This window comes from Rattus norvegicus, chromosome 11, assembly GCF_021556685.1.
Source record: "Rattus norvegicus strain SHRSP/BbbUtx chromosome 11, alternate assembly SHRSP_T2T, whole genome shotgun sequence".
NCBI lineage: Eukaryota > Metazoa > Chordata > Mammalia > Rodentia > Muridae > Rattus > Rattus norvegicus.
In genome coordinates, this window is record NC_141544.1 from 98,435,790 (window position 1) to 98,460,287 (window position 24,498).

At 43.0% G+C, this 24,498-nt stretch overlaps 1 protein-coding gene across 14 annotated transcripts in view; it reads right to left on the reverse strand.

The window, feature by feature from the left end:
* Nucleotides 1-24,498, reverse strand: part of Spidr (scaffold protein involved in DNA repair) — a 236,145-nt gene that overhangs the window by 1,120 nt on the left and 210,527 nt on the right. For 9 of the 14 annotated variants that reach the window (XR_015632854.1, XM_087576797.1, XM_087576796.1 and 6 more), the window contains 8 exon segments: nucleotides 23,367-23,454; nucleotides 21,719-21,862; nucleotides 21,572-21,631; nucleotides 14,178-14,382; nucleotides 13,313-13,456; nucleotides 6,187-6,280; nucleotides 4,411-4,525; nucleotides 4,031-4,084 (listed from right to left, as the gene is read on the reverse strand). Coding sequence is in view for 12 of the 14 variants with exons in the window: in XM_087576797.1 (XP_087432923.1) it covers nucleotides 4,031-4,084; nucleotides 4,411-4,525; nucleotides 6,187-6,280; nucleotides 13,313-13,456; nucleotides 14,178-14,382; nucleotides 21,572-21,631; nucleotides 21,719-21,862; nucleotides 23,367-23,454 (904 nt within the window). In the remaining 2 variants the exon portion in view is untranslated. 14 annotated transcript variants of the gene reach the window in all.

Here is a 24,498-nt window from a genome sequence, read left to right on the forward strand (position 1 = left end):
ACAGACACAGGTACTGGTCAGTCCCTGGTGTCACTGTGCCCTGGCTTGGCTTTCATGGATCTAACTGCCGAGTATATTCAGTGAGGGCAGGGCTAAAAATAAAAGTGCAAGCTTGAGGAGGAGACTGGGGAAGGTGATGGCCAGTGCAGAGGAGTGTGATGGCACCCTAGCCTGGCCTTTGGACAAGGCAGCGACAAGGAACTCAGGCCACTTTCGGCCAAGAAGATGGAAGCTGGAGAGGGCAGAGAATGTAGCTAACACAGCTTTGGGTCCTAAGGGCATTGTACCTGTGCCCATAGTTTGATGAGTATGTCTGAGCCAGACATACTGATTCTGTTCTCAAACTTATGGCTGGGATACAGTGCAGCGGAAGGGACATAGAGATAGATGCCTTACGCTCAGTTAGGAAAGGTGGCCAGCCCAGTCAGTCCTGTGAGGAAGTTGGGCCAACAGCCCTGGCTGGAGAGGCTTCAGTGGCTGCAGCCCTGCCTTGAGGGTACCAGCTGATGCCCAGTGGAGCAGAGATGGACCATTCCAATGAAACCCAGAAGGGACTGTATGGAGAACATCTGTGTGGAGCGTGCTGGATGCTTTGTTTTGTAGAGTAATCATCAGGATCAGTTTGGCATGTAAGAATGACATATGCTGACTCAATTTCCCAATGTAGCTTACTTAATACTTTGCCAACGAACAAGGTCTACAGTGTGGTTCAATAGCCTGCTCGGAAAAATTAGAAGTGCTGGTCCAGAGAGGAAGACTGGACACTTGGCAGGTGCTTCTCTGTAGGTTTGCTGTATGAATGGCAAGCTCACAGTCTGCCTGACAGGGAGGTCTGGGGAGAGCACCAGGATCCGGTCACCATTACTTGGCAGAAGGATGGCAAGGGAGGGAAGCTGAGAGCTCCGTCAGTGCCTCTTACTGTTTTCCTTAACCAATGCCTGTGTAAGTGTGAAAGCGACAACCCCAGCATTCCCATGTTCTTCTCCTATAAAAGTATGGATTTTTTTGTTTTCTCGAGTCAAGGTCCCATGGGATGTAGCTCAGGCTAACCTAGAGATTGTTACGTAGCTGAAGACAAGCTTGGCTTCCTGATTCTCCTGCCTTACCTCTCAGGTGTAAACACCACGCACCGCTCAAAAGCATGCAATTTGGATTTCATAAAGGTCAGTGAAAAATCCTTTCTGTGTAAGTCGTTAGGTTTAGCTCTATTCCCCATGAGTGAGCCTTCGACTCGTGTTTTATAAGTCATATGTGCTTTGGGGAAATCAACAGAATGAATTTAAAACACGGACACCAGCAAATCATGTACTGTCCATATGAATAGGTATCTACATATATGAAAAATGTATGTTTCCGATTTTAATTATTTATTTAATTTCATGTCTTTTTGAGAAAAACTGAGTGATGGGATGGAACCCAAGTTTTTCTGCATGCCATTACTTGTAATGACAATTTTGCTGAGTTATCCCATGTCAATTTTTTTTTAGATACAATATATGTGTGCCTTTTCTGAAAGTTGAAGAAACAGATTTCAATCCTCCACTACTAAAATGTAACCACTAATGAACAACAAGAAGAACAGTTAATCCCATTGCTTTCACATTCACAGTGACATCCGTGTATCTTAACCAGAAACAGTACATTTGCTCCAGGGAACGGAATATGGTTTTTACGGAGACCCCTAATTTGATTCTCTGGACGTTGTGGCTGTGCATTCTCACCAGAAGACCCACAGAATCCAGAGTGGATGACTTGCAGCTGTGTCTGCACATAGGCCTTTGCCATCTTCTGTTAGGCTCCTCCCCAGGTCAGAGGTAAAGGTCTTGCTAGTGGTCCCTGTGAGCAGAGCTGAGGGCAGCTTGCTAAAATGTGCTCCAAGCATGGATAGCTCCTTTGTGGATGTGGACTATGAAACTAGAGCACCTACAGAGGTGACTCCAAGAGCTATGATCTCTCTTTGTTATTTTACTTACTATCTGTGCACATGTACGTACAAGTACATACACAGGTAAAATGTATTTGTATGTATAGCCAGTGTCCAAGTGGATTCCTCATGTAGAAGTACATGACACACATACATGTTCATGCACACACACACACACACACACACACACACGCACGCACAGTACAGCCAGTGTCCAAGGAGACTCATATACAGGTGCATGTACACCTGCACTTCCACATACAGGAATACATACATGACCACATGCCTTTTAAAAGCTTGACCAGCAGGTTTTCAGCTACCAGAGCATTTTCTTCTGGTTAAGAAGTGTGTTGCAGAAACAAGATACCTCAGCCAACAGGAATGAAAGGAGGGAGGATTCTGCCAATGTTCCTGGTGTCTGGGTCCCCAAAGACATTTTCTTACAGAGGGCCCCATCAGTGCTGTGGTGGCTACTGAGTCAGAGGGCAGACATCAGCCTCTATGCACATGTGTGGCTATTGATGGTTGTGAGTCTTAAGTCTGCTTACATAGGAGGCTGGGCTCATCTAGTTATTCATCCAAGCAAGGTTTTCCGTGCTTTCCCCCAACTGTCTCCACAGAGGATGTGTTCTTCGAAAATCCCAACCCACCATTTTAAAGCATCCATCTGAGCATCTACATCAGACTGGAAAGCTCCAGTTCACTAGTTCTGGTCCAGTGTCTTCATTCTCTCATCTTATATCAGCCAACAGACACTGTTCCCTACCTGCCTTTAAACACTGTAAGTTCTTCAAGTCCCTGTCTCATGCTTTCCTATCTGGGGTGACACCAACTACTAACTGTTCCTTTCTGCAGAGATAAAAGCTACCTTGGTGGGACACCTTTGTGGTGAGTCCCTTATGAAGGCAGAGGCACTGAGGACCATGTGTCAGCAATGCAATGGGCTTGATTCTTAGGCCATGGTGACTAAAGACTTATACAATAAGAAAAATATCAGCTTCTGTGTCCTCTAACTTGGTGTCAAAGCATGACTCTTTTATTCAGAAACATTGACAGTGTTAGCCACAGCTCAGGTAAAAGTTCCAGGTCAGAGGTCAAGGCCACCAAAGGGCTTTAAAGCTGGTGTGCTTTATACCAGGGGGACAGAAGCTGTGGCACCCTGTGAGGTCAGGGCTGAGAACCACAGCTCAGACCAATAACCCTCAGAGCGTATTTAAGCAGTTTCCAATTTCATCTAAACCCTGACAGCCTTGGCCTTAGTTCTGGGTTATCAATCCCATGAGCTACATACAGTGCACTTATTTATAGACAGAGTCTCACATAGCCAAGGGCTGGCTTCAGACCTGCTACGTAGTTAAGAGTCATCTTGAACTTCTGGTCTGAGCCTGTGCATGGTGGTTAGGTGCCCCACCAAGTGAGCTATATTCCCAGCCCCTGCGGTGCCCTTAAGTGGCTTTTACAAGGTAAGTGCCATTTCAGAGGACTGGCTGGAGTCCTGCTCTGAGGACCAACTTTCAAAATTCTCTTCTTGGAGACACATGCCACGGTTTACTAAGTCTTGCTATAGTAATTCTCAAGGCAGGCAACAAAGCTCTGAGAAATAATAACAATGATAATCCAGTCATTCAGAATCCAGCTCTATCAGTAAAAATTAAAAAGTGTGGCACAGGGCCAGCGAGATGGCTTGGCAGGTAAAGGTGCTGGTCATCACACACACACACACACACACACACACACACACACACACACACACTCATTAATAAATACACAAATCAATAAATGTAATAAAAAAGCATGTCTTTAGCAATTTTGTTTTGTGACTGGGAAGTCATGAAGAAGGACTCTGGTCTCCAGGCTGTGTGACTATAACAAAAGCCAAGAAGGAAGATTTCCAGCATCTCTCACTTCCAGACAGGAACGTCTCTGCCCCTGCATTACATGGGTGAGTGGCAGTGGCAAGGTGGGTATGTGTTAACACATAAATCCTTGTGGTGTTACAATAGGATCTGTTGAAAATGAACATGTACAGCAAAGGGATCTTCCTTCAGGGACGACCTCACACAGATTCAAGAGCAAAGGGCACACTCAGGCTGGCCCTGAACTTACCCCATCCTTGAAAGCAGCGGACATCAGAAGTAAAGAAATACTGCTCTCCAACAGCTGCAGTAACAGGGAAGAAGGGATCAGTGGCATTCTACCAAGTGACAAGTACTCACCTGAGGTATTCCTATCTGAGGACGAACACTAACTCTAAGCTGTCTGCCTCCTCTATAGGCAAGTCTCAGAGCCTTCAATTAATCAGGACTCTATCTAGACAGAATAGGTGACTCCCTCTTCTCCAAAGAACTGAGGCGCTCTTTCCGCATCTCCTAACTGGCATGCACACTTTGCCACAAGGTGAACAAAGGAACACATGGGTAGCCCAGCTCCAGCCCCATCCTTGCTGTCCACAGAGTGAACACATGCAATCGAACATGAGCTCCTACCTTGACCTTCACAGTACTCTCAGGTCTTGTGGGGCAGTCCAGAAAGACATGCAGCTGTCTCTTTTGAAGAGGTGACAGGACCAGTTGGGAACAGTCCCCACAGGAGAAGGAGCCTCTGTTGTGAGAAAGTGCACAAGGATATAAGCAACCAGGGAGATACGTATCAGAAGAGTTCTACAGCAAAGAGATTTCTCTAAACATTCAGTGAGAAATTTTGCTGTCAGAACTCCTGTTGGAACCAGTCAAAAACAGCCAGGAACTGGGACTCTTCTGATGACTTAGCAGTTGGAAGCTGCTGAGGGGGCCTTGGGTACACAAAGAGGCATTATTCACGAGGAATATGGGGGAAGGTAGCCTTCCAGGAAGTGAAGGCCAGACCTTCCAGGAGGTCAGGGGAGTGAGTTTCCCATCCTGCTGATCCCGCTGGCAGGTCAGGCTTGCTCATCAGCCCTGGCGTCCTCACTCCCACACTGCTGTCACATACACCCATGTTCCCTTGCTTCTTTGACATAGTCCAGAAATAACTCGTGTACTCATAAGGTCAATAACCCTAAGCGTCAGGAAGATATTTGCTCTTTGCTTCTTTTAAAAAACTTATTTTTATGGATATGATGTTTTGCCTGTATGTATTCTCTCCATTATGTACACTCCTGGTGCTTGAAGAAACCAGAAAAGGGCACTGGATCCCTTGGGACTAAAATCATAGACAGCTGTGAGCTGCCATGTGGGTTCTCTGAAAGAGCAGCCTGCTCTTCACGGCCATCTCCCCAGTCCCTGCTCTTCACGGCCGTCTCTCTAGTCCCTGCTCTTCACGGCCGTCTCTCTAGTCCCTGCTCTTCACGGCCGTCTCCCCAGTCCCTGCTCTTCACGGCCGTCTCCCCAGTCTAAGGAGCGAGCAAGCGATGATGGCACATTCTGGCCTGTCATATGATAAAGTGCACTGGGAGGCAGAGTCACTCCAGACACACAAATGGTACCAACACTGTGCCGGAGAGTTTCAGGACAACCTGACACAAACTAGAGTCATCTGGAAGGTTAGAGCCTCAATCCAGAAAAATGTCTCCTAAGAGCCAGCTGTGGGCAGTAAGGCATTTTCCTAACTAGTGATGGATGAGAAGGCGCCAAGTCCCGACAACGTTGCTGTCCCTGGGCTGGTGGCCCTAGGCTCCATAAGAAGGCAGGCTGAGCAAACCATGGGGACAAGCCAGTAAGCAGCACCCACCCACGGCCTCTGCGTCAGCTCCTGCCTCCACATTCATGTCCTGCTTGAGTTCCTGTCCTGACTTCCTTCAAAGATGGAGTATAATGTGTAAGCCAAGTAAATCCCCAACTTGCTTTTGGTCCCTGTGGCTCATACAGCAACAAAGAAGCTATAACTAAGACAAATGTTTAGCCTTGACCTTAGCCCAGGGGGGTAAGATAAAAGGGCAGAGAGGGGTGTCTACTGAAATGTGCTCACTGTGCCCTGGGAAAGTCATGCCATGCAGCTGCTCTGTCCCCGGGAAATCTGGGAAACCCCTAGGGCATGCCACGCAGCTTGTCTAACCTGTTCGTGTTTTTTCCTTCTAGTAATGAAGGCTCTAAGGACACATCTCAGTTCTACATTTTAAAGACCAGAGCTACAATGACTGGGTTCTCCATTACGAAACTCACAAAGCAGCACTGCAGCCCCTATGCTGCTGCCCAGTAGTGCAGTCATAGGGTAGAAGACTGTGGGGCCCTGGGGCTGGGTTACTGCCATGTCCTGTGGGCCCCAGGCATTTCAGGCATCCTTACCCATCTTCTGGCTTCTGTTCCAATCTCCCATTGCCACACCGGTCACACACAGGCCATGAGAAAGCAGTGCTCTCATCTATATCAACCACGGTACCTAAGCCCAGTAAGAAGAAAGGCAAAATTCATCACTGACCAGTATCATGGTCTCCTGAAACTGCCTGTCTTTGCGGTACTTCTTATAAATAGATAAACTGTTAGTTAATTCCTTTTATTAAATATGAATTTTCTGGTTTACTTGGGATTAAGAATATATAGCTGGGCATGGTGGCACACAGGTTTAATCCCAGCACTTGGGAGGCAGAGACAGGCAGATCTTTGAGTTTTTGAGTTCAAAGCCACCATCCTGGTCTACAGGGTGAGTTCCAGGATAGCCAGGGCTACACAGAGAAACCTTGTCTCAAGAAACCTAACTAAATAAATGAGTACAAGTAGTACAGGGCTGGGGATATGGCTTGGAGGGTAAAAGTACTCATTGTGCAAACATGGGGAAGTAAGAGCAAGTTTCTAGCACTCATAAAAAGGGGCAAGCATGGATGCACACGACCTGCAGTGACAGAGACAGGAGGGTCACTTGAGCTTCTTGGCTTCAGGTTCAGTAAGCACCCTGTCTCAAGTGAGCAACGTGGATAATAACAGAACAGGACAGATGATGTCTTCGTGTGGCCCCAGTGTGTGAGCAAGAGTGTATATCAGTACCCACCCCACAAAACACAGACTCTCTCATAACTGTACGGAAGCATCATCCGTCAATAAAAACCTACAGTCAATGAGAGGAGTCAGGATTAGAAAGTGGAAGATCTGGAAGAGCGACTGGAAGTCTGGGATAGAGTAAGGTGAATGTGCTCTCATGTGTTGTGGGGTGGTGGTGGTGGGAGATAGGGAATTTGCCTGAATTCTGAGCAAGACAGTTGCATGAACCGGAGGAATGGTGACTATGTGACAGGATAGAGTAGAGTAGAGTAGAAGGGTAATTAAGTTATGAGCTAGTCAGAGAATAAGTGAAAGCTTCTGGCCTAGGTATTTCTTCATGAAATATTTATTCTGAGAATTGTTATTTTGGGGAACTTGGGTACAGGTTGAAAAGTGCCCACAGCCACATTCATAGGCACATCCCTCCCCTCCCCCCCCACCATACATTTGTTGACAAAACATTTATGGGCCATTCAATCAATAAACATTTGTGTGTGATAGTATGGGACATAGGGGTCTAAGAGACAAAACTGGTACAGTCTGTCCTCTCACATCATCAGTTCAGCCGAGGGAAAGCAGGTGAGACAGATGAACAAGCGTCAGAGGATAAAGTCTGCACTGCAGTTGGAATAGCCTCTGCAGAGCACACCACAGAAGCTGGCTCAGGGACCTGGGCATGATTAGTCTGTAGGCTGACGGCACATGGAAGGAAGGCAGTATTCAGGGGAGATGAAAATGGTTTTCCTGATGTGGAACACGCAACTGCCATCTGAATGAACATGTCTACTTTCAGCCATCGTTGTTGAATTACAGTCCATTCAATAGTAAAAGAAAAAGTAAGAAGTGACTGAGTTTCCAACGGCATAGGAGGATTCTCAGCCTTCCAGCCCCTTTTCCTCTTTTCTCCTACATCCCTGTCTCCTGCTTTTCATTTGTGTACTGGTGACCAAGCCTAGCATGTGGTAAACATTTTACTTCACAGGCATATTCCCTAACCCTATTCTCATTTTTGAAGCATAATGTCTTTCTACACTAGAACAAGCATTAGGAAACAAGATATACAGACAGTGCAGCAGAATTATGAGAACTAGAAGGCATGGTTTACTAAAATACATTCATGCGATGCTAACTTGAATGACTTTTAAAAACAAGGATAGGTTTTAATTTTGAAAAATCTGCTTCAACTAACAACACTATCTTTATAAATATAATCAAAAGTGGGTAAATTGGTTGAAAAATTGTAACAACTCTCTTTTTTTGTCATTTCTTATTGGTTACTTGAAAAATCTGCACCATGCATTTTTATCATGCTTATGCTCCACTCCTCAAAGACCCACCCATCCTTCCCTACCCAATCAAGTTTGTGTCATCCCTGCACTACGTAGCGTGTGCTGTACATTACCCCTGGGTGCGTGACTTTTCACTAGAGGCTGGGTAATTCACCAGGGGCTGTACCCTTAAACACTGGGCTCTCCTCTCCTCTCCTAGTTGCTGTTAGCCACCAACAGCTCCTTAGCTAAGGAACTACAGGTCCAGAGGGAGAGACTAGGCAATATCCCTAAACACTAGCTGGTGCCTTGCATGCTGGTCATCTGTAGCCAGTCTATTTCTATAATCTCCCTTGCAGTACTGAGCATTGAACCTAGAGCCTTGGGCATGCTAGGCAAGCACTTGGGTATATCCCAACCTTCCTTTTGTAAATTAGTCAATAAAAAGTAGGCTGCTACTAATCAAAGTTCTTTTTTAATCAGGGTATCTGAGGGTGTTACGAGTCCTCATGGTTATATGGGATTAAGCAATTTTCTTTAAATTAGAGAGTCAGGCAGGAGATGATTTTTTTCATCTGAGTTCATAAACCTTGGAAATCATCTCATATAATTGTAAGGCAGATTTGAGAGACAGCTGGGAAGTATACCACTGAATGGTTGGTATCCAAAGCATTATTTTACATGAGCATTGAAAGAAAAGCCTGCTTCATTTCCTATACTCACTCAAGAACTGCTGAAAGCCTTTATTTACTCTGTCTAATAGCTAGAAATCTCTCACACATAGGCTCGGGATACATATTAGCTATTAATTCATTTAGAAAAGGTTTTCGAAAGGAAGATGTGAAGAAAGAGCCAGACAGAGAATGAGTCATATTCGAGAACCTTTGGGTTTGGAGGCAGCAGGGAAGACAAGGAAAAACCCGAGAGGGGGCACCACTGACACACAGCAGTGTGGACCCAGAGATCTGTGACTCTGCCCTCAGGTCACCCGGAGAGCTGGAGGGCCTTTGCTGGGGGCACCCCACCTGGCAGGTAGAGCCAATCTTGGTTACTCTGCTTTCTCGTGTAGTGGATTTGCAATACCTTGCTCCATGACACTGGGCTTTTCCAAGCTCAGTCCTCCAGGACAGCTTCAGAGCTGGCCAGGAAACAGAGGAAACCCACTTGCAAATGCTACTAGAGAATGCTGAGATGGAAGGAACATGTCATAAATGTAGGTCTGTAGGAAAAATGTCATCCGTGAAAGTCTAAAGTGACAAATAAGCTACTGGTGATTTAATAGTTTTTAAAGAAATGACAATAACAGTCATGTATTCAATACTTACACCTTATGAGCAGGTTAAAGAAACAGTAGTGAAGTAACTGGGTGTGCTCACAGGCAAACGGTAGTGAGGTAACTGGGTGTGCCCACAAGCTTGCTTTCCAGGACCAAGTTTCCCTATAGCCCTGCCTAGCTAATGTGGATCAGGTTGCTCTCTCTCAGGGTGATGTTAATGTCTGCCTTTCAAGTGCAGACTATGAGCATGAACTACCAGGCCTGGCTAGTTATATTCCAAGTCACTTCAAGGTGTGAGTTTTCATTTAAAAAAAAAAAAACAAAACAAACTACCTTTCTAATAAAAAAAAAATAAAGGGGAGAACAAAGCAGTCACAGTGCTAAAACTACTGAGAGAATGCTGCCCTAACTTTAATTTCAGACAGGGTAAACCTCAGAGTACTGGAAATTATTGGGACTGGAAGTAATTATTAAGTAAAAACAATAAGGTCAATACATTAATGTGTATGCATTCAACAGTGCATCAAAATACATGAAGAGCCAGGGTGTGCTTTAATCCCAGCACTCAGGAAGCAGACACAGCCAGCTCTCAAGGCTAAAATAGTCTACATAGAGTTCCAGGTCTGTAAGACCAAAAACAAAACAAAAATTAAGAAAATACATGAAACAAAGAGATGGAACTTGTAGGAAGAGTAAATTCACGAGTATAACCCCAAAGCAACACCCCTTCCTGCCTGTCGACTGTGACAGATACAGCAGGAAGTAAGATAGGGTGCTGCACTGACAGCTCCATTGACCAACAGGACTGAACTGACATTATCTGATATTTTCATCAATAGCAGGAAAATGCATTCTTATGTTTAGAGAGAAAATTCATGTCAAAAGACCATTCCTGGCTCATAAAGCATACTTAATTATCTGAAAAACAGAGGTCAGGCCAAGGAGATGCCTTAGTGTGGTTAAGTGCCATGCAAGTCTGATGATCTGAGTTCCATTACAGGGACACTCATAAAGGTGGAAGGAGAGAATCCTTCACATACTTCAAAGAATTGATCTCCACACCTGTACACCCTGTATGCATGCAACATGATGATGGTGATGATGTCCACACGCACACACATGAGGATAATGATGTAAATAACAATGTAATTTACAGCTGAGCATGCTGGTTGGTAATCAGAAGGCTGAGCTAGTACGATTTCGAATTCAAGGCTAGCCTGGATTACACAGTGAGTTGCAGGGTAGCTTAGGCCACAGTAGGAAACTTTATTCAAAAGAGGGGCAACTACGGCTGGGGGGAGATGAGTCTGTTATAAGTACTGGCTCATCTCGCAAAGGGCCTATGCTTGGTTCTCAGTAGCCATACCAGGTGGCTCACAACTGCTACAACTCCAGTTCCAGGACACCGAACACCCTCTTCTGACCTCACAGGCCCAAGCGTGCATGTGGGACACATGGAGTGTGTGGGTACTCACACAGACGCACTAAGGAGAATGTCTGACAGACAATAACAAAACAAAGTAGGTATGGAGGTGCATGCCTACAACTGCCACCCACACCCAGGCAAAGAGGCCAGAGGATCAGGACTATAAGAGATCCTGTCTTAAATCGTCAACAATGGCAAACAGTCCAGGGCAGGCAAATTCATAGAAGCAGAGAGCACACAGATGACTTGTTAAAGGTGTGGGAAGAAGCGTGTGCTAGGGTTTGGTTTGCTGGTTTTGCTCTGAGGTTATAGAGATGCTTGTACAATTTTGTGAGCATATTAAAACACTTTGAATAAGTGAACTATAAAGCACATAAAGGCTTTAATAAAGTGCGTGAGGCAAGACCCTGGGTTCCATCTCCAGAATGTCACAAAACTAAAACCCACAAAACACAGACTGGGTCCCTGAAACCCTTCTCTACAGAACTGGAAATGCTAGCTAAGGAGGTCCTGGTCATCCTGCGTGTGTGCTGGCAGAGGGGCAGCGTGTCCACGAAGGCCTGCCTGTACCTGTATGAACCTCTAGCTCCCCAGACAGACGCCTTGCCTACAACACTCCATTCCCTCCTGTATGTGGTGGTGGTGGTGGTGGTGGTGGTGGGGGCACAGCAGCACAAGTATGTTGTAGAAGTACTCCAATGTACATGTAATTACTTTTATAATGAAGTGATTTTCAGAGAGTTAACGAAGAAAGTGCTGATACTGTTTTCATCTCTAGACTCATGTCCAACCAGCTGCTGAAACATTTCTTCCGCACGCTTTAAAAACACCAAAATCAATTATTTTATAAGCTTATTAAAAATATAATTGAGTGATCTAGAGAGATGGCTCAGTGGCTCAGAGTGTGTACTGTTCTAGGAAAGGTCTTGAGTTCAGTTTCCAGCACCCATCCAAACCGTCTTTAAGTCTAGCGTCAGGGGGAGCCGCCACTCTGGGTCCTGAGGGCATCTGTACTCATGTGCATACACCTCACAGTCACATACAAATAGACATAATTAAGAATAGAATAAATATTAAAAATACAACTATAGGGGTTGGGGATTTAGCTCAGTGGAAGAGCGCTTGCCTAGCGAGCGCAAGGCCCTGGGTTCAGTCCCCAGCTTCGAAAAAAGAAAAAAGAAAAAAAAAAGAAAAAAAATACAACTATAATCACCTCTAAACAAAACAACCATCCAAACAACGGAATCAATGAGAATGAAGGAGGCAGTAAGTGGTGAATATGATTAAAATGCTTTATGCATATGGATGAAATGGTCACAATGAAATCCATTGTCATATATAATTAATATACACTAAATAACAATAGGAAGCACAAACAAGCAAATAGCCAAAATTTCAAGCAAGGCACAGGCATCCCTCAAGGTTGCCTCATATTCTGTGTCTGATAGGGCAGACCTGCCGCCAGTGCCTCCTGGCCTGAGGTGGAAGCTTGCAGGTGGCTGCACCTGTTCTCTAGGTATGCTCCTCTTGCCTTGACATATTACCCAACCCATCAGTGTTTCCTCCCAGGGAAACCCACTCCTCCATTTACCCTGTATTTATTTCTCTGTCAATGCATTGTTGCCTCTTGGCCCCCTCTCTAAGGTCATGATTGAATCTAGACGATACCCCTAAGTCGTGAAAGCTAGTTTCTTCAACCACTCCCTATGTTATCACCACAGGGTGCTGTCTCTCTGTGCAATGGTTATATCTCTGTGACTCTGTCAATATTGAGGCTGCCTACTTCTGTGCATAACAGATTATACTCTTTACAGTTGGCTGTCTCTTTAGCTTCCTCTTGGTACCTCCCTCTATCCAAGCCTACCCACCCTTCTCCCTTGGCTTGTCAGCTCTCTCCTGTGGCTATCTTTATAGGTCCTGTTTCTGGTCCCAATCATCAATGTACCTTTCATACTTGATTTAAGAGTTCAGATTTTTAAAATAATTATCTCTCTCTCTCTCTCTCTCTCTCTCTCTCTCTCTGTGTGTGTGTGTGTGTGTGTGTGTGTGTGTGTGTGTGTGTGTGTGTGTTTGTGCTTGCACACATTCACAGAACAGAGAACAACTTGTGGGAATTGGCTCTCGTTATACACTGTGTCCATGATGGACACTGAACTAAGGCCATTGAGTTTGGGGGCAAACACCTTCATTTGCTGAGCCATTGCAGATGCCCAAGGATCCAGTCTTTAGGGAACCTTCATAGATCTTACTCTGACTCCTTTGAGACAGTGGAGTCCTGTTTGTGCATGTACCTGATTTAAATTTTCCTATGTAGACTCCAAGTCCACAGTAAGAGACCCTCTTCTCATTCTGTCACTCTATATCCAACATCTGGAACATAGACAATAAAACTTACGCAGCAGTGTATTTAAAATAACAGGGCTGTAAGACATTAGAAATTCTGCTTCCAATCAGAGGCCTACCTACCTTGCACACTGCAAATGGAGTTGACAGGTGTGAGGAGGCTTAGTTCATCTACTGTCACTGGGCCAGGCAAGTCACAGGAAGAAGGTACACACAAGAGAAGTTTCTGGGGTATGAGGACTGTCCGTTCAATACAAACAATCTGACCTGCCATGGAGACACTTAGATTATTTAAGCAATTAAGGGAAACATGAATTTTCCAGCCAGCCTTCATGAGCCACAGCAAGCTCTATCGGAAGAAAGGTGTAGACAGGGGCTAGTCTGTTGCTAATGTCAGACATGTCCAGTATATAAGTGTCTACATGGAAATACATCTTAAAGACCCTAGTGAACTTAGATGAAAAAGAACAAAGATACTACATTAAGATACAATTGAAAAAGGTGAATTCTGTAGTATTCAAGGTAATATCTAAATAAAATGAAAAAGAAGTTTGAGAATTTGATCACAAGAAATGGTATAGACTGATCTAAAGCCTACTGGATTATTCTTGTCATCATCATCATTATTTAGTTTATTTTGAAACAGGGTCTCATTGTGATGTAGGCTGTTTTCTAACTTCTACTATTCCTGCCTCAGCATCCCGTGTTTTGGAGTCAGAGGCCTTTGTTACAGGGCAAACATACACCATGCTCTCTACCTTTTGTTTTTTTTTAAAAAGGGACATCTAGGCATAGGTGTATGCACAGGTGGTGTCAAGAGTCACGGAGTGGCCAATAGTGCTTCTCCATGCTTACCACAACTTAGGGTGCTGGATCCTATCAGGTGGGGTTGGCAAAGAGCAATGAGAGCCCATGGCTGGTAAGATGGCCTCCCAGTGCAGGCACTAAGCAGTCACTCTACCCAAGCAATCAGGACAAACAGACATACCATTGTCTCGAAGAGTATCCCTGAAAAGTAAGGTGTGAGATGCCGGCCTGGCAAGTTCTTCTACAACCTCTGGGCCCAGCACACATGAGGGGGCTATATAGACTGGCAGGGTTTTGGGAAGAGAGTGGTCCCTTTCATCTTGTATTTGTAGGGTAATGTCAGTCACCACCAGCCAGATTTCCTTTTGTGCCAAAAGATTCTTTAGCTACAATTCGAAAGTAAAAGACAAATAAAAACTGTTAATTATGTATAGCTAAAACCTTTTAAAAGCAATCTTAGCAGTTATTTATACTCATACTTTAATATATTATCTCAAAAATACTTTAAAATATATAATAAAGTTTACATATCAAGGTTATTAGATTAGTACTCACTGACACAGTTACATCTACTCTGTGCCTGTTATAGGTCCTCTAAAGGGACAGCAGGCGGTTTTCCTTCCCTCCCAAGCCTATATCTGTATGCACAGTGCTGTCTTCTGCTCACTGCATACCTGTTCTCTGATCTCTATGTCTCCTGAGGGTCAGGGACAAACCTCGTGTGCTCTTGCAGACAACTTTGATATAAAACAGGTATATCAATTCTGATGCATGTGCAGTAGGTTTCATTTTTATCAGTCTTGTCTTTACTTTTGGAAGTCTTAGTAAACTGGCATCTGCCTCTACCAGTGTATCAGAATTTACATAAGTAGATACAAATGCAAGTCAAGTGCAATGACTTAGGCCCAGGACCTGAGCTGCTTTAGAGTTCAGTTGATGTGTCTGGAGTGGATGGTATGCTTAGGAGATGTGGATTAAGGTGAAGAAGGGGTCCTACATTAGGGAATAGATTACATAAAGTAAATAGTACTGAGGAAAATATAAACAGAGCCAGCCTCCTCCCTGTTGGTAAGGGAAGATTTAATTTATTTATTTGGACTGGATTTCATACAGCCCAAATTGGCTTCAAATTCCCTGTGGAACCAAGACTCATCTTGAACTCCTGATCTTCCTGCTTTCACCTTCAAGCCACCACACTCAGCTGGAGAGGACATTCCCCAAGGGAAGTCTGGAGCAAATTCCTTGCTGATGCTCTATGGTAGGAGGTACTGGTGTGATGTGACTTTATACAGACACACTAGCCACCACGTACTGTGACACATTCACATTGCCTCCTTGCTCTACTCATAGACAGGGCCAAAAGCAACTAAATGCCAAGAAGCAAGGCTACCTAGAACCAGATATGGGCTCCTAAATATCATTTTTTTCTTTAAAATTTACCAGCGCTTCTTGAAGAGAGGGCTGAATCTAAAGTTGAAAGTCCTAAGAGCAGGTTGGCAAGTCAGTTTCAGTGGATGAAGGAGCCTGCTGCCAAGCCTGACAATTCCAGGACCCAGAAGGAGAGCTGAATCTCATCAGTAGCTCTCTAGCTTCCACAGGGGCATGTGCACACATAAAGACACACAGACATACACACATACATGCATGTACACAAGCATGTGCACATGTACACACACTGACAGGCAAAAACAATGAAAACAAACAACCAAAGGTCAGCTGGGCACATCTATCTTACTGTTCAGAAAGGAAGAATTCAAAGAATGATGCTCAGCTACATTTCTGTTGCTGTTATAAATTCCCCAAACAACAGCAATTTGGAAGAGTAAAGTTTATCTTAGTTAATAGTTCCAAAGGAGACATAGTGCATAATCATGGTGAAGGCATGACAACAGGAGTGTGCAGCTGGTTATCAATCAGGAAGCAAAGAGAACTCCTGCCAGCTGCAAAAAGCAAGGAGGGGAGAAAAATGGGGTGGGGGGGATCTCACAGACCACACCAAGTGACGTACTTCTTCCAGAAAAACTTATTTCCAAAAGGTTCCACAAACTTTCCAAACAGTACGACCAACTGGAGACCAAATATTCACATACAGGAGCCTTTGGAAGACATTTCTCATTTAAATCATCACAGATATAAATATGTTGGAAGGACTAGAGAGATAGCATAAATCTGGAAAAACAAGAACATTGAATGAACAACAGTAACATATTATATAAAGTCTGTTGAATGGGAACCAGTCCTACAGCTCTCTGTACCCAAATCCTGTGGGGGATAGAGCTGGACCTTCAGAAGTTCAGACAATCTTGAGAGCTCAGGGAGACAACTACTGCTCACATTTCTGGCCCAAGAGGAACCTGCCTAGTGCTCTCTGTGCCCTCTGGGCACAGGAACCTAGGAGCAGTCCGGGGCAGGACCCTTCCAGTGTCTGCCTGCATTCAAAGCAGAAAAGCCAGTCCAAAGGAGCACTGCCACACCTGAGAACAGAGGTCAACTCTTCTACTCCACGCGACCCGCCTGGAGGCTTTAGGACACACAAACCCAGGAGCAGTCTGGGACAGGACCCTTCCAGTTTCTGCCCGCACCTGGAGCTGATGTGGTCCCACAGCTCTCTTTTCGTAGATCTTGCTGAAAGAAAACCGGTCTACACGAGTGCTGACACACAGGCTTAAAGGAGGGTCAAGCCACTGTCAGAAACAGCAAGACAAGGGAACACCAGAGACAACCTGATGGTGAGAGGCAAGCCCAGGAACCTAAGCAACAGAAACCAAGTCTACTTGGCATCATCAGAGCCCAGATCTCCCACAAAAACAAATACTGAATATCCAAACACACTGGAGAAGCAAGAAAGAATTACAGGAAAACACAACCAAACAGGTGAAGGAATTGAACAAAACCATCCAGGATTTAAAAATGGAAATAGAAACAATAAAGAAATCACAAAGGGAGACAGCCCTGAACATAGAGAACCTAGAAAAGAGATCAGGAGTCATAGACTCAAGCATCACCAACAGAATACAAGAGATAGAAGAGAGAATCTCAGGGGCAGGAGATACCATAGAAAACATTGACACAACTGTCAAAGACAATGTAAAAAACAAAAGTCCCTAATTTCAAAAACCCAGGAAATCCAGGACACAATGAGAAGAGCAAACCTAAGGATAATAGGTACAGAAGAGAGTGAAGACTCCCAACTTAAAGGGTCAGTAAATACCTTCAACAAAATTAAAGAAGAAAACTTCCCTAAACTAAAGAAAGAGATGCCCATAAACATATAAGAAGCCTAAAGAACTCCAAATCGATTGGACCAGAAAAGAAATTCCTCTTGACATTATAGTCAAAACAGCAAACGCACAGAACAATGAGAGAATATTAAAAGTAGTAAGGGAAAAAGGTCAAGTAACATATAAAGTCAGACCTATCAGAACTTCTTACTAGAGACTACGAAAGCCAGAAGATCCTGGACAGATGACATACAGACCCTAAGACAACACAAATGCCAGCCCAGGTTACTGTATCCAGCAAAACTCTCAAGTAACATAGATGGAGAAACTAAGGTATTCCACGACAAAACCAAATTTACATCATATCTCTCTACAAATCCAGTCCTACAGAGGACAATAGATGGAAAACTCCAACACAAGGAGGGAAAGTACACCCAAGAAAAAGCAAGAAAGTAATCTCATTGCAACAAACCCAAAAGAGGAGAGCCACAGAAACATAATTCCACCTCTAACAACAAAAATAACAGGAAACAACAATCAGTTTTCCTTAACTGATTGTTGTCTCTTAACATCAATGGAATCAATTCCCCCAATAAAAAGACATAGACTGGATACCTAAAGAGGACCCAGAATTTTGCTTCATACAGGAAACACACCAGACACTACCTCAGAGTAAAATTTGGCTGGAAAACAATTTTCCAAGCAAATGGTCCCAAGACACAAGCCATTCTAATATTAAATAAAATTGACTTTCAACCAAAAGTTATCAAAAAGATAAGGAAGGACACTTCATATTCATCAAAGGAAAAAAAATCGACCAAAATGATATCATGGTACCTTCTCCAAAATTGACCATATAATCAGTCACAAAACAGGCCTCAACAGATACAAGAAGATAGAAGTAATCCAACGCATCCTATCAGATCACCATGGACTAAGTCTGGTCTTCAATTCCAACAAAAATGACAGAAGCCCACCTATACATGGAAGTTGAACAACACTCTATCTACTCAATGATAATTTGATCAAGGAAGAAATAAAAAAATTAAAGACATTTTAGAATTTAATGAAAATGAAGGGCAACATACCCAAACTTATGAGACACAATGAAAGCAGTGCCTCCAAAAATAAACTGGAGAGAGAGAATACATTAGCACCCTGAGAGTAGTCCCAAAAGCTCTAGAACAAAAAGAAGCAAGAATAGTAGACTGCAGGAAATAGTCAAACTCAAGGGGTGAAATCAACCAAGTAGAAAAAAAAAAAAAAGAACTATTCAAAGAATCAACAAAACCAGGAACTGGTTCTTTGGGAAAATAAACAAGATAGATTAAACCCTTTGCCAGACTAACCAGAGGGCATAGACAGTATATCCAAATTAAGAAATCAGAAATGAGGGCTGGAGAGATGGTTCAGCGGTTAAGAGCACCTGACTACTCTTCCAGAGGTCCTGAGTTCAATTCCCAGCAACCACATGGTGGCTCACAACCATCTGTAAAGAGATCCGATGCCCCCTTCTGGTGTATCTGAAGACAGCTACAGTGTACTTATATATAATAAATGAATAAATCTTTAAAAAAAAAAAGAAATCAGAAATGAAAAGGGAAACATAACAACACAATCTAAGGAAATAAAAAAAATAATTAGATCCTACTACAAAAGCCTATATTCAATAAAACTGGAAAATCTGGATGAAATGGACAATTTTCTAGATAAATACCAGGTACCAAAGTTAAATCAGGATCAGATAAACCATCTAAACAATCCCATAATTCCTAAAGAAATAGAAGCAGTCATTAAAAGTCTCCTAACCAAAAAGACCCCAGGACCAGATGGGTTTAGTGTAGAATTCTATCAGACCTTCATAGAAGACCTCATGCCAATACTGTCCAAACTGTTTCACAAAATTGAAACAGAAGGAGTACTAACCAATTTCTTCTACAAAGCCACAACCAGGCTTATACCTAAACCACACAAAGACCCAACAAAGACAGAGAACTTCAGAACAATTTCCCTTATGAATATTGATGCAAAAATATTCAATAAAATTCATGCAAACTGAATCCAAGACATCAAAACGATCATTCATCATGATCAAGTAGGCTTCATCCCAGGGATGCAGGGATGGTTCTATACACAAAAATCCATCAACAAAATCCACCATGTAAACAAAATCAAAGAAAAAAACCCACATGATTATTTCATTAGATGCTAAGAAAGCATTTGACAAAATTCAACACCCCTTCATGCTAAAAGTCTTGGAAAGACCAGGAATTCAAGGCCCATACCTAAACATAGTAAAAGCCATATACAGCAAACCAGTAGCCAACATCAAACTAAATGGAGAGAAACTTGAAGCAATCCCACTAAAATCAGGGACTAGACAAGGCTGTACGCTCTCTCCCGATCTATTCAATATAGTACTCGAAGTCCTAGCCAGAGCAATCAGACAACGAAAGAAGATCAAGGCTGGACCCCCAGTGAACGGGATTCTTGTGGGGAGGGCAGTAATGGGGAGAGGATTGGGAGGGGAGCACCCATATAGAATGGGAAGGCACTACTCTGATTTACTCTCTTTCCACCTCCTTTGACCTAGTCTAGAAACTCTCTCAAATGAATCCAAAACTTTGTCTCCTAGGTGATTTTTGATTCTGTCAGGTTGAAAATCAATACTGACCATCACAGTAGATAAACAGATAAATGAACTTTGATATATCAAGATGGCAGAGTACTTAGTAATAAGTGTTATAGGAAATGAACTTTCAAGTCATTGATGAGACATGGCTGCCTAAATGTTTAGTACAGAAGGAGAAAAACCATCTGGAAACAGTGTGTATTCTATGATTAGAACATGCTGGCACTCTAGGTTTGACACATACACACAAAAGGGTCTGAGGGAGGAAAGGAGGAACAGGCAAAGCACAGAGGGCTTTTATTCTAGAGTAAAGATCCTGTGCCAAATTATAATGCAGAATAAGTGCCATTGGCTCTAGTGACTGTGTCAGTGTGGGAGACAATGATAACAAGGGCCTATGTGTCTCTGAAGTAGGACATAACATTTTTACCTTATCCTTGATTTTATATATCTTCCAAACTATTCTAAAACATAAAATCTGTTAAAGAATTCTTATCGCTATATGTAACCTAGAAAAAGTATTTGAACATGGATGGTAGTTCTGGTTCCCAACTTACTCCTCACCATAGAACCATCAGACACCCCACCCCACTGAGAGCTGGGTTGATTGCCCTTGCATATTGAGAATCTGCTTACTACATATGTCAGCATGCCTACCCAGCCCCCTGAGGTCATTAAGTGGAGGACTCAAAATATGACTCCTTCTGCTACTCTGTTTCCACCTACTACTGACATTTGACCCTGTCCTTCTTACTCTCAGCCTCTGAAGTGCAAATGACATTTATACCACCACTAGTCTGCAGAGTCCTTTGTCTAGAATGTGGAGTAACAGGAAGTCTCTGATACTCAGGGTGTCATGATACACTAGGTGTCCTGTAGATTCATGTAAAACACAGAGCCAGCCTTCCTTTTGCTTTAGATTTAGAGGAAGTGCTTTTCTTTAAAAAAAATCTGTTTACTCATTTATGAATGTCAACATGTCTGCTTTCACACTGAACACTAAACCAACTAACTGCTACAGAAACTGCACGATCCAAGAACCATAACGTATGATCCATTTGGCCCTTTAAAGGAGCTGGGAGGTAGTGAAGCATGCTTTTAGTCCCAGCACTCGGGAGGCAGAGGCACTTGTGATCACTCAGAATTCCAGGCCAACCTGGTCTACATAGTGAGTTCCAGGACAGCCTAGGCTACAGATTGGGTTCCAGGACACATAGAGAAGCACTGCCACAAAAACAAAACAAAACCAAAAACAAAGGAACAAACAAAAAAACCTGTATGCCTTCTATTATAGTTGAGAAAGAAGCCAATATACCATGTTTATGATGACACAATTTGACTTTTATTTATATATGTGCAACCTATTAGTAACTCACTTAGAAATTAAGAAACATTTTTTGGATACTTTTATAACTTTTTCACTGACTATGTATTAGAGAAATGCAAAACAAACAAACAAATGAACATCTCCAATAGCTCCCCAATAGAAACAACCCTAAAAGAAACCAAAATTAAAAACAACAGCAATGATAAAATCCAAAAGAGCTCCATATAGTTTACACAGAGAAGGATGGCTCCAAACTAGGAGGGTAAATTATGGGTTAATCTAGATTTTAGAGACACTTTTTTATTATGTCATCCTGCTAATTTCTAATAGATTTTCCATAGGATAAAGAGAGGGGTAGATAGACAGACAGACTGGCAAAAAAGCAGAATTATTACCTGTGGCTTTTGATAAATCACTCTGGCATAGAAGCTGCAACGTGTACCATGTTCATTAGTCTGAAAAGACATAGACTGAAAATATCACGCAATGTACATAGAAGCAATAAAAGTATTTGAAGAACTTGTTAGAAACACAGCCATTACCTGGAGGATTTCTTTTAAACAGTGGACAACTGGAGGCTTGTAAAGCTTGGAAATGGTGTCTCCTTCAATTGCATCAATTTGTTCCAGATTTGGATGTGCAGAGAAGATATAACAGAAGACAGGAGGAGGCAGATAAGTCTTTGTCTGCTTAGCATAAAGGAAAATGCAGAGTAAGAATGTCTTTTAAAAGAATGAAAAATACTATTAACTTAAGTTCTGTATTATGTACATCATTATGCTTGGCTTGATTGTGTAGGCCTGTGATCTCAGCTTGGGAAGCAGAAACCTAAGGATCACAAGTTCAAGGCTTATCCAGGCTACAGGAAGACTTAATGGCCAGCCTGCTCCATTTAATGAGACCTATATAACTCAGCGGTAAAGCACTTACCAGTATGGTGGAAGCCCTAGCTTCAATTCCTGAACCTGGAATGAACGTACATGCATGGACACACGTACAATTTGCTTTGGATGTATATTTCCAAGGGAAGACTAGATAAGAAATGGATTACTTTGTGCATCTGGGAGACCAAGCATAAGAATACTTTGTGTAGATTTAAGATTTCATTTTAGATTTAGTCTTTACGCCGGACATGGTAGCATAAACCTATAATTTCAACTCTTGGGAGGAAGAACAAGGGACATTGTGACTTTAAGGTCATCCTAGGATACATCCTAAGGCCCAGTGTCAAAACAAAACAGAAGGGGAAGAAATTTATTCTTCAGGGTATACTGAAAGTACCATTTAGAGGTTATTTCTTCTTCTATAATATGCAGACAGAAATGTTTGAGAAGGACGATGGTCTCTGGCACATGCTCACATGCTATCTGTGTAGCATCCTGGTAAAAAGGCAGCTATAAAAAGCTGGGAAGATGGCTCAGTAGGTCAAGTGCTTGCCACAAAGTACAGTTCTCCAGAACCCACAGACGAGTGGTATGGAGACAGAAGGACCCCAAAGGCTCGCTGGCCAGGCAATCTAATCAAAATGGTGAGCTCCAGGTTTGAGAGAGATCCTTTGTCAAACACCTGAGGTGTAGAAGGAATTAAAGAAAGATATTCTGATATCAAGCTTTGACCTCCACATGTGCTTGTTAGATGAACGCATGTGCACACATTTCTTCACAGTGTAGTGAGGAAAGGAAGATTTCTACTGACTATCTGTGCATCTACCTAGTTTATGTGCTAACTGCTAACCAAGTCCAAAGAAATGGGAAGACTGGTGTGTGTTTCAGAATGAGGTACCTAGGAATCTGACTTGCAGTATCATCGAGTTTAGTGGTTCACACCTGTAATCACAGTACTTGGAAGCTGACACATATGGACTGTTTTGAGCTTAAGGTCAGTATGGCTCCAAAGTGAGGCCAAAATACAAAATATGTACTTCTCACAAAAACTGAAATACAAACAAAAACTCATCAAGAATTTACCAGAGAAACAGGAAAAAGAACCATGAGAATGTTGGCACTGGAGAGGAGCTGCAGCCATGGTCCTAGATGGCATTCATGTATCACTCCAGACAAAGGAATGAGCTGCAGAGCTCTTGTTGCCCAAGAAATGACATGGGCCATATGACTGCAGTGAGAATATGTTCGTCAGTATCTGAGAAGGGCAGGGTCTGTGCCCAAAGAACTTTGCCAAGACTGAGTTTACCTCTCCACTGGGCTCGTCACAGGAAGGCTTGTTCAGAGGTATCACTGGGGGCCACAGACTGTCAATTAAACTGAAGAGCCCTGGTGTCCTGGAACAAGAGACACTGTTGGAGGAATTCATCAACAAATACTTGCCAATAAAGTACCAGACAGCAAGCTACTCGGGAACTTAAAGAAGACAGTTCGTTACACTGTGAGGAACCTGCATGCAGCCTGTCATCACTGAAATGGATATGCAGAAAACAGCTGAAGACTGGTGCATGGAGCCTGAGGTAGGAAGATCAAGAGTTTGAAGACACCCCAGCTACCAATAGCAAGAAAAACCAGACCAAACCAAACCAAACCAACCGACAACCAAACAGGGCTAGAGGGATGGCTCAGTGGTTATCAGGACTGGCTGCGCTTCCAGAGATCAGGGTTCAATTTTCAGTAACCCACATGGTAGCCCACAACTGATGTGCCTCCAGTTCCAGAAGTCTGACACCCTTAAGTGGACATACATGCAGACAGTAAACAATGTACATGGAATAAAAAGAAATATAAAACAGCCAAAACAGTAAAACAAGAACCTCAAGGATAAAGACATAGTTATTTTGCTAACTGAAAAGTGGTGACTAAAAGATTAAAATTGTTTTCAGTGGTTATCTGAGAAAGGATTGGAGGCAATATTTATATTTTCTTTGGATTGTTTTGTATGTGTGTATGTATGTACATACATATATAGTTACTCAATAAACAATTATAAAACATTTATAGTTAAAATCTATAACTATGTATGCCTTTTATATATAATTATCACTACTATCGTCCCTGTACATGTCTTTGTGGGTGCGTGGGCCACAGTGGCAAATACTTTTACCCACTGGTCCTTGGTTTTTGAATTTTGAAAAGTTTTAGGCTGGTGACAGTCTTTTAATCCTAGCACTAGAGAGAGAGAGGCAGGCAAATCTATGTAAGTTTCAGACCAACTGGGAATATACATTGAGATGTATGTGTGTGCGTGTGTGTGTGTGCGTGTGTGTGCGCATGTGTGTGTGCGCATGTGTGTGTGTGCATGTGTGTGTGTGCATGTGTTTGTGTTTGTGTGTGTGTGTGTGCGTGCGTGTGCACACTTACACATGCACTTGCAAAGA